Here is an 8,922-nt window from a genome sequence, read left to right on the forward strand (position 1 = left end):
TGGAAGAGCAGTCAGTGCTCTTAACCTCTGAGCCATCTCTCCAGCCCTATATCTTACATCTTAACCCATAATTTTTGTTTGTGTTAACCACATGGCTTGATACCTTTATCAGCAAGGCATTCTCATCTTGCTTCCTCTGTGTCTGGGTGACAGCTGCAGACTGACTCCTCTTCCGAGAACTCTCCAGTTCTTGTCACCCCGCCTATACTTCCTGCCTGGCTACTGGCCAGTCAGCGTTTTATTAAAAGAAGTGACAAATCTTTACAAAGTACAAGACCATTATCCCACAGCACTACAGTTACATTTTTGCAAGTTTTTAAAGAGAGTCTTTGATTTGAATATGGTGGTCCACCCTTGTAATCATAGCACTTTACAGGCAGAGACAAGAAACTGGGAAATAAGACCCTATATAGCATGTTCCAGGCAGCCAGGGCTACACAGAGACCCTGCCTCAACAACAACAACAAAAAAAAAACAAAACAACAACAAGGGTGGCTGGAGAGACTGCTTAGCAGTTGAGAACCTGTGAGCAAAACAGAGTGAGTTGTTGTCAGAACAAATGCAGTCCTCGTAAGACTAGAACATTGTCACCCTTGCAGGTTTGTGACAGCAAATCTTACAAGAGCAAGGAGCCCCTGGAGTTGGTGGGTAGTAGCCCCCTTCAAGAGGCAAGTTCTATGCCTGCAACTAAGGAAGGAGGTCAAGGCAAGGACATGTTGGAAGAGGAAGCCCTGGAGGAGCAGGAGAGTATTGATGTGACCCAGATTAGGACTGGCAGGACCACCAGAAGGGGAGAGACACCCACTCCAGGTAAGTAACCTGACTCCAAGCTATGCCTTTCCCTCCTTTTCCACACTGCAGGAAACTGGATGATCCTAGCTCAAACACCTTTCCAGGGATGCGCTGACACTTTGTCATGAAAACATGGAGATCCCTTTTTCCTTCCTTCTCACGTAGTTAAAAGATTTTGTTAAAATGCCAGGCAGTGGTGGCACACACTTTTAATCCCTGCACTTGAGATACAGGGGCAGGCACGTCTGTTTCAGGCCAGCTTGGTCTACAGAATGAGTTCCAGGACAGCCAGGGCTAAATTGTCTCAACATTCCTCAAGTCTTCTCCTTCCCATTAGCTTTCTAAGCTTGCTGCGTGACTTCATCACTTCCCCGTCTTTCCAGTAGCTCCCCAGTGGTTGTGGTTTTTGGTGTATCCCCTGATCCCCATGTTCCTCCTAAGCAGGGTCGACAGTCGGGAGTACCGTGCTGTGCTCTGCAGAAGTGACTCTCATGGAGCGACCCTTGGAGGGCTCAACCCTCTGCTCACCAGAGACTCCTGGGCTTCCTCCTCAGACTGGAGTTGAACTCTCCTCTGTCAGGAGAGACCAGGCTGGGCCTGAAGTTGTCTCCTGCCTTGACACATCCACCATACTTCCCGAAGAGGGCGAGGACATGAAGTCTTTTGCTAATTCAGAGACTATTGTGCCGCTCCCAGATGCATCAGAAACTGAGAAACTGCCAAGCACTGTGGAGATCCCCGCTTCCCTCCCCAGTCCTGTTTCCTCAAGGACCAGAGACACAGGGAGAAGACACACATATGGAAAAGTCTGTACTCAGAGCTGGCTACGTGATAGCCCAGTGGAGGCAGAGACAGCCCATATGGTGGCTCCTGTCTGTGGAACTTCATCAGGAGTTGGTGCCTCAGAGATCACTCCCAAAGCTGCCAGCGGGGTCATAGCTGAAGACAGCGGAACTCAAGGCAAAGGTCCAGAGGGGGGTCTGCCAAAAGCCTCAGAAGCTACTGTCTGTGCCAACAACAGCAAGGTCAGCTCCACTGGGGAGAAGGTGGTATTGTGGACAAGGTAGGTAAAGACAAGCTGTGTTTGCAGAGTGTAACACAGGTCCAAAGCGATCCTCAGGCCTAACTATGCTGCCTGGCTTTCAGGGAGGCTGACCGAGTGATTCTCACCATGTGCCAGGAACAGGGCGCACAGCCCCACACCTTCAGCAGCATCTCCCGGCAACTGGGGAACAAGACCCCTGTTGAGGTGAGGTTGGGCAGGTCACAGGGTGATGGGGAACAAAGGTGGGAGGATGGGACCAATGGGGTTTACAGTCATAAGGAACTTTTAAGGCAACAACTGGTTCTTTTAAAGCTTGGCCTGAGGAAAGGCCTGGCCTGTCAGTGTAGTGGGTTTCTGTTGTTGTTTTCTTTGGAGATGATTTTCACTATGTCCCTGGCTGCCCTTGAATAATGTAGATCAGGCTGGCCTTGTACTCAGGAATCCTCCTGGTGGCTGGAATTGAGGTGTGTATCACCGAGTCTTGTTACCAGGGAAGACTGTTCTGTTTGTGGCAGTCGCCTGTTTCTACAGAAGACACAACCTTGCTCTGTATAATAAGTGGGTGCCAAGTTCATTTAAGCAGACTGGAACCGTGAGCCCAACCCCTTTCCTTTGCTAGGTTTCCCACCGTTTCCGAGAACTCATGCAACTCTTCCACACAGCCTGTGAGGCCAGCTCTGAGGATGAGGATGATGCCACCAGCACCAGCAATGCAGACCAGCTCTCTGATCATGGGGACCTGCTGTCTGAAGAAGAGCTGGATGAGTGAAACCCTGGGAAGGTATGGGTTTCATCTGCCAAGACCAACCAACAGCCCTCTGTACAAGGGTGGTTGTACTTGACTCATAGAGACCTTGAACCTTGACAGAGCCAGTTGGGAGATGGTTCTGCGGCCTGTGTCTCTCAGGGACTTCAGTGAAGACCTTACAAACACATTCCGGAGACAGCATTGGTGGAGAGCGGGGCGTGGCTCTCTTGTGAACTTGCTCTTTTTAAATGTACAAATGCATATGTCTTGCAGCAATCCCAACACACTGGGTTCCTGCACCCGGCAGCTTTTATTACAAATTATGTCCCCAATACCCTTCCCTGGAACATCAGTTTGAAAGGCTGTTACCCTCCTGGTAACACTGGGCCAGGCTGTGTAAGTCCTGTAGCAGCTCCTCCATGTCACCTCGTTCCACCCCAGCGTCCATGAAGCTAGCCCAGCGCCGCAGGTCAAGTCTGGCAAGCTCTTCAGCCAAGTCTCCCAGGGTGCGGTACAAGGATGAAGATGAGCGCAGGGCTCCAAACACAGGGATGCTCTGTACCGCTGTAGAGGGAGAGAGCTGGGGTCTACTCTGGGCGTGGTAGATTGTAAAGGACGGCAGTGAAGTGTGTGCCATCGCTCTAGTATGCCAGCACCCTAGAGGGGCTGTGGTCGGGTGGAGGAATGCTCAACTGTGAACTTTCTGTTTGGCACTTTTCATTCAAAGACAAAGAGTAAAACTGCCCCTACGGCTCAAGTGTTAGCTTCTCCATGTCCTACCTGCGCCCTTGGGGGGACCATCCAGGGCCAGTCCCTTGTGACTGAAGCTGGAGAAGAGGTGTGGGTAAGGAGGAGCCACTCTGCAGGGCGTCAGCAGCAGGTGTGAGGAGCTGCAGGCAGAGAGCGGTGACTCAGAGAGCAGAGCGGCAGAGGCTGCCCACCGCCCAGGAGCAGGGCAAGTGCCCAACTGACCTTAAGACTCTAGGGTGCTGCTGTTGTAAATAGAGAGCCAAGACTTCTTCTCCAGAGGCACAGGCATGGAGGGCCGACGGCAAGGGTGTCCCTGGGTTGAGCTTACTGCCAGAACAAAGGCAAACCTTTTGTACATACTTCAGCTGTATGAATAAGAGCTAAGAATCCTTACGTCCTTGGACCAGCAGCTGGGTCAGTCCAGAGCTTGTATTAATGTGAGGCGGTGATGGCGGTCGGAAGAAAGCATACCCTCAGGAACAAAGACCTGAGCAGGTCTCACAGGGCCCCTAATAACTCGGTCTTTACCTGGTGTGACTCGTCCTGTCTATACCCCTGAGCACCACTGACTGGGCAAAGCATCGACTTCCAGCAGAATCCCCACAAGCAGAGAGTGGGGTCCATGGGGTGGTTCCTCCAAGTTGTCCCAGGATGTCGGGAAGGGCCTGGCCTGGATCCAGTGGGAAGGGGATGACTGCTTCCGCTGTCACCACCTACAGACCAGGAGGTGTCAGGTTACAGAGCCTTTCCTGGGCTCTGGCCAGGCCCTCAGAAAGCTTCTTACCTTTCTCCCGGAGAAACTTAGCAGATCAGCCAAATGAGCCATGGGCACCATGGAGGACCGCAGGCGGAAGGGAGCTGTGACTGTGTCCAGGGCTGTAGCAAGAATGGCGCTACAGTGGAAGGGCAGAGTGGCCTGTCAAGTGGGACAGGAGGGGATATTGGGTCTCTCGGGTGTGGGAAACACCAAGGGCAGAGATCTAGGAATGAAGTAAGGCTGTTCGTCCTGAGGCTGGATAAACATGAGAAGCTAAGAGGTCAGGTTTAAGGTAGGAACCCAACTTGGTGTAAAAGTGATTCCTAGTATGTGTTGGGTTCAGTCCCTAGCACCACACGCACATGGCCGGGAGGTGGGGTGGGAGAAGAAGCAGAGCCACAGTGATAGAGGCTGACATAAACAGAGCTTCGGGCCTTACGTCATAGTGTAGGTCAGGGAAGCTGACAGGTGGCTTGGGTCGCAGGCCCAGGTGCCCTCCCAGGGATAAGGGACAGACAAAAGAGCTGTACCCAGTCAGGTGCACCAGACCAAATGCTGTGTTTAGGAGGCGATAGATCTTTTTCTGGGGCTCCTGGTAAAAGAAATGAGAGTGGGTTGCTCCACATAACTTCCTCAGTGGGGTCCTCTCCTTCCCACCAACTCTGCTGCTTTTGTTCCAGCTTCCACTCACCCCAAGACTGGAGGGAACAGGGAGCAGACCCCAAGTTATTACTCCTCGTCCTGAATACTCGTCTTGTAGTAGCTCTGCAGTTTTAGCGCCTACTCCAGAGAAACCATCGTGCAGGTCACACAGGATCTGGAAGCCCTGCAGAGAGGTCAACAGAGCAGACTGGAGCCTAAGACGAGCGTCTCCCCAGACCTGCACTGCCACATAGCTACCTGCAAGTAGTCACACTCTTCCACATAGAAATGTAGTCTGTCCTCCAGCTCCTCCAGGTACCTGGGTTCCTTCAGGATACCCTCCCCTTGTCCAAAAGCCTCCAGGCGACCTGTTTCACTACCAGAAATCACTGTGATGAAACCCCAATCCTGCCCTCAGCTCCCCAATCTGCTGTTTTGGAGGAGGGCAGGTGAGGTGGAGCCCCCATACCCGTCATGGTTGTACTTGTGAATCACACAGATGCTCCGCGGGTGGAGATGTACCCTGAGGAAGTCTGACCAGACTCTGACGCCGTTCTCTGTGGGAGAGATGGTGGGCAGCACCGTCCCCAGAGTCCCTGCTCTGTTCAGTCTCCAGCATCAAGGGATGCCTCACCTTTGCCATTTTGGATAGGTTTGGTCCTCCAGACACCGTCAGTATTCAGCACTCCCTGGGAGGGGTGAGGGAAATGACATTTAGTTCCAGGAAGTTCTCCTCTGCCGTGTTTTTTCTTCTGTGTATATGTGTGTGTCCCTGTGGATTTGATGTGCACCACTTGCCGGAAGCCAGAAAATAGCGTGAGGTCCCCAGGAACTGGTTCCCGGTTGTTTTGAGATGCCTGAAGGGGACATTAGGAACTCAGCTCAGGGTCCTTTGCAAGAGAGGCGAGGATTCTTTTTTAGCCTCTAAACCAGATTAGAGGTTCCTGCCCGTTTACAGCCAAAGGTGCTTTGTCCAAAATCGAATGTTTCTATGGTATTTATAGTGGCTAGATGCCTCCTTTTCTGCCTTACTACTTTGCCTGTGGTAGGTTTCAAAGTTTAGGGCAGAGACCGCATCACCTCTGCACTCAGAAGGTCCTGGAGGTTAGGGTTCTTTGGGTACTCTTCTTCTCTGTGTGTGGTGAGCTTCCCTTGCCTGAAAAAGAGTGGAGATGAAGCAGAAAAAATGCCCAGCCTTTTATGCTTGTGCCCTGGCCCTCCCCCTTCCTACATTAGACACACACCATGCTACTGCAGCCTCTAGCTGCCGGTCCTTGTAGAGGCCACCTTCTTCCTTTAGTGAATTCAGACTTCCTGCACAGAGATGAAAGACAAAGTCAAAGCCTAGAGCATCATCTCCCTCAGACAACCTGATCAGGTGATGTGTGGTAGCCCTTGGCAAAACTTTTTGTTTGGCTTTTGAGACGTCTCCCTACGTATCCCTATCAACTATGTAAACCAGGTTGGCCTTGTATGCAGAGATCTACCTCCCCCTGCCGGGATTAAAGGCGTGCCCAACAGCGCCAAGCACTGCACTTGGCTTTTTTAAAGCATACTTGGATATACCCTAGAAGGATGGGGAATCTGGACTCTATCCTGTTGGGAGCCCGTGGCTCTGCCCACTCCAGAGTTGAACAGTCTGGTCTTCCGGCGTCCTCTGGGGGCTTGTCCCCTGTGCGGGAAAACTTGGCTGAGCTCCGCCACTGCCTCACCTTTCAGATCCATGAGGATGAGTCGCGGCGTATAGGTTTCCTGGCCATGCAGCGTCCGGCCGGCTCGGTACAGGACGTCGGGGCACAGCTCCCCCGGTGACGAGTCGCCTTCGGTCCTAGGTCCCAGCGCAGCATCCTGCAGAGTGCAGAGGGCTGAGTGGCGTGAGGAGGGGCATGGCCATGTACCTTCCGTAGGGAGCGCCGGGCCGCCACGCGTAGCCTGACCTGCTGGTTCCACCAGTGTGCCCCGACGAAACCCGCGAAGTGTCCCAACTGCAGCGTGAGTACCTCGCGCGCCCCGCCCGCCATATCGCCTCCGCTGCTCACCGCTCCACTGCCGCCGGGGCGGGCCCCGCGCCCTATTGGCTCCTGAGCGCGTGCTTTCCAGCAGTTGGCTACACGTTGGCTCCGGCGTGCAGCTCGCGCCCCGCCTCTTCCTCTCCTGGGTGACCGGAAGCTGGCGCGTCCTCGCTGGTCCCACGCCTTTCCCTCTCCGTCAGGGCTCCTATTCGGCCAAGGTCATGGAAGGTTCTCCCACTTGTTTTTGTCAGTCTTCTCGCAGATGCCTCCCTCTCCCTCTCCTAACTAGTAATTCTCGAGAGAAAAAAACAACTTGACGAGGAACTCGATGCTCCACTGACTGACTCCTCCCAGTCTAAGGTCCCAGCCTGGCTAAACCAGTGAACTGGGCAATGGGTCGTCTGTCTGCTTCTGTTACGTTATGGAAAAGGTTTTAGTCTCCTTCTGCATGGACATAGAGTTCATTTGCACTTCTGTACTTATTTATTTGCTTCCTTATTATTTAGGTTTTTCGAGACAGGATTTCTCTATAGCTTTGGAGCTTGTTCTGGAACTCGCTTGTAGACCAGGCTGCCCTCGAACTCACAAGAGTTTTGCCAACCTCTGCCTCCCAAGTGCTGGGATTAAAGGCGTGCGCCACCACCCACCTTTAATTTCTTTTTGAGTCATCATTTGGGCAGCGTTTTGTGACGGGCTCACTGTTAGCCCAGTCTGGCTTCTTGGAAAAGGCTTGTGCTTTTTTGTATATCCAGTGGACAAAGGATTTCCAAACCACATGTGAGGACACAACCCTATTATCCTGTTCTTGGAGGAGGGAGATCAGTCAGTCCTTAACTCTGTAGCAAGTGGAAGGCCCACTTGGGCCCCCTGACAGCATGTCTAAGGTCCAAAACAGATCGCTATTCCCGAATGTCTTGCTTATATTTGGGGGGGGGGGGGTGCGAGTGTCTGGTATTTATAGCAGTGCACTATTTAGGACATAAATTTATTGCTAGTCAAATGTACAGACAATATCTCCCACTGAACAACATTTAGCCTTTATTCTTTGGTGCCTTGGGATGATCAGCTTCTAATATTGTGTGGGCGCTGTGCGCATGCCAGAGAACAAGTTGAGGGATTGGTTCCGTACTGCCATGTGGGTCCTCCCTCAGGTGCAAGCACCTTACATTGAGCTCTCTGCCTGGGCCCATTCCTTTATTCACACTTACATTTTTATTTGGAGGCTGTTGTGGGAACATCTACTCCTCCATTCTTGTACGTGTAAGAAATGTTGAATGATCATCTTTCAAACTCAATAAAACAAATTTTGTGCTTGAGTGGTTGTGTGTTTCTGTGTGACTCTGAGACCATCTTCCATACAGAGTAGGATCGCTAGAAACAGGCTGTGGTGAGCTTACAGCCACCAGCTACAGATGAGCAGCCCCTCTGGCCCCAGCTGCTGGTGGCTGCCTGCTTGTCATCATGAAGCGTACTGGAACCAACCTCCTTTCCCAGGCCCCGAGACAGGGTGCGGTCTATATAAACCTTTGTACTAACCAGTGAGGTGAGGAGTTCACGAAGGGAAGGAGGCTGGCCCGGCACATGGCAGAAGAGGACAGCGGTCCTACACAATTACGGTCCTCTACTTTTTGGTGTGGGGGGTGCTGGGGTGACATAGCCCTGACTATCCTGAACTCTGTCCCACTTTCCATGGAAGACTCCGTTGACTTGTTGGAGCTGGAGAGATGGCTCAGTCATTAAGCGTACTCGTTGCTCCTACAGGGCGTGGATCAATGTCCTCTTCTGATAGCCATTGTTATTTCATGCACGTAATGTACACAATACTCATATACATACAGTACATACATCTGATGAAAATGTTGGAGCTGGAGAGATGGGTCAGGGGTTAACTCTTCCATCACTGGGACAGCGGCGGCTCAGAATTCTTGTAACTTTCTCCAGCCTCAGGGTAACCAACAGCACAGGGTACACACAACATAAACATGACATATACTAACAGTCATACAGATCTCTGAGGGCACACACTGAACACAGACATGTCACACACTAACATGGTCATATAGACCTCTGAGAGCACACACTGAACATGTCACACTAATGTAGTTTTCCACTAATGTAAATTAAAAACTTTTTTAAAATGAAAAAAAAAAAGCCCAGTTTTGTGCCAAATCACCAT

The 8,922-nt window shown here is 51.7% G+C and overlaps 2 protein-coding genes across 8 annotated transcripts in view; one reads left to right on the plus strand and one right to left on the minus strand.

Annotated features, from left to right (window-relative positions):
• Window positions 1-4,846, plus strand: part of LOC101989722 (GON-4-like protein) — a 49,637-nt gene extending 44,791 nt beyond the window's left edge. For 2 of the 4 annotated variants that reach the window (XM_005367128.3, XM_013353790.2), the window contains exons 28-31: window positions 600-810; window positions 1,237-1,855; window positions 1,939-2,041; window positions 2,457-2,724. In XM_005367128.3, the coding sequence (XP_005367185.1) occupies window positions 600-810; window positions 1,237-1,855; window positions 1,939-2,041; window positions 2,457-2,606 (1,083 nt within the window). In that variant the 3' untranslated portion in view covers window positions 2,607-2,724. Of the gene's footprint in view, window positions 1-599; window positions 811-1,236; window positions 1,856-1,938; window positions 2,042-2,456; window positions 2,725-4,772 lie in introns of those variants that run through there. The other 2 variants (XM_026789215.1, XM_026789214.1) reach the window with 2 other exon arrangements.
• On the minus strand, window positions 2,915-7,261 carry Msto1 (misato 1, mitochondrial distribution and morphology regulator). 4 transcript variants are annotated; one of them, XM_026789217.1, is made up of 14 exons: window positions 6,774-7,261; window positions 6,447-6,582; window positions 5,979-6,048; window positions 5,815-5,890; window positions 5,369-5,423; window positions 5,204-5,291; window positions 4,993-5,110; window positions 4,784-4,918; window positions 4,532-4,684; window positions 4,120-4,251; window positions 3,864-4,048; window positions 3,558-3,662; window positions 3,366-3,475; window positions 2,915-3,149 (listed from the first exon to the last, which is right to left on the minus strand). In XM_026789217.1, exons 2-14 carry the CDS (start codon window positions 6,457-6,459, stop codon window positions 2,935-2,937), a joined length of 1,455 nt encoding a protein of 484 aa, XP_026645018.1. In that variant the 5' UTR covers window positions 6,460-6,582; window positions 6,774-7,261; the 3' UTR covers window positions 2,915-2,934. The 4 variants fall into 4 exon arrangements, with proteins under 4 accessions (XP_026645018.1, XP_026645017.1, XP_005367183.1 ...); XM_026789216.1 differs by lacking the exon at window positions 6,774-7,261 and adding an exon at window positions 6,672-6,765 and having other exon boundaries at window positions 4,784-4,909; XM_005367126.2 differs by lacking the exon at window positions 6,774-7,261 and adding an exon at window positions 6,672-6,765.
• Between the last annotated feature and the right edge of the window lie 1,661 nt (window positions 7,262-8,922).

The sequence above is a fragment of the Microtus ochrogaster genome, unplaced genomic scaffold (genome assembly GCF_000317375.1).
Source record: "Microtus ochrogaster isolate Prairie Vole_2 unplaced genomic scaffold, MicOch1.0 UNK16, whole genome shotgun sequence".
Lineage (NCBI taxonomy): Eukaryota > Metazoa > Chordata > Mammalia > Rodentia > Cricetidae > Microtus > Microtus ochrogaster.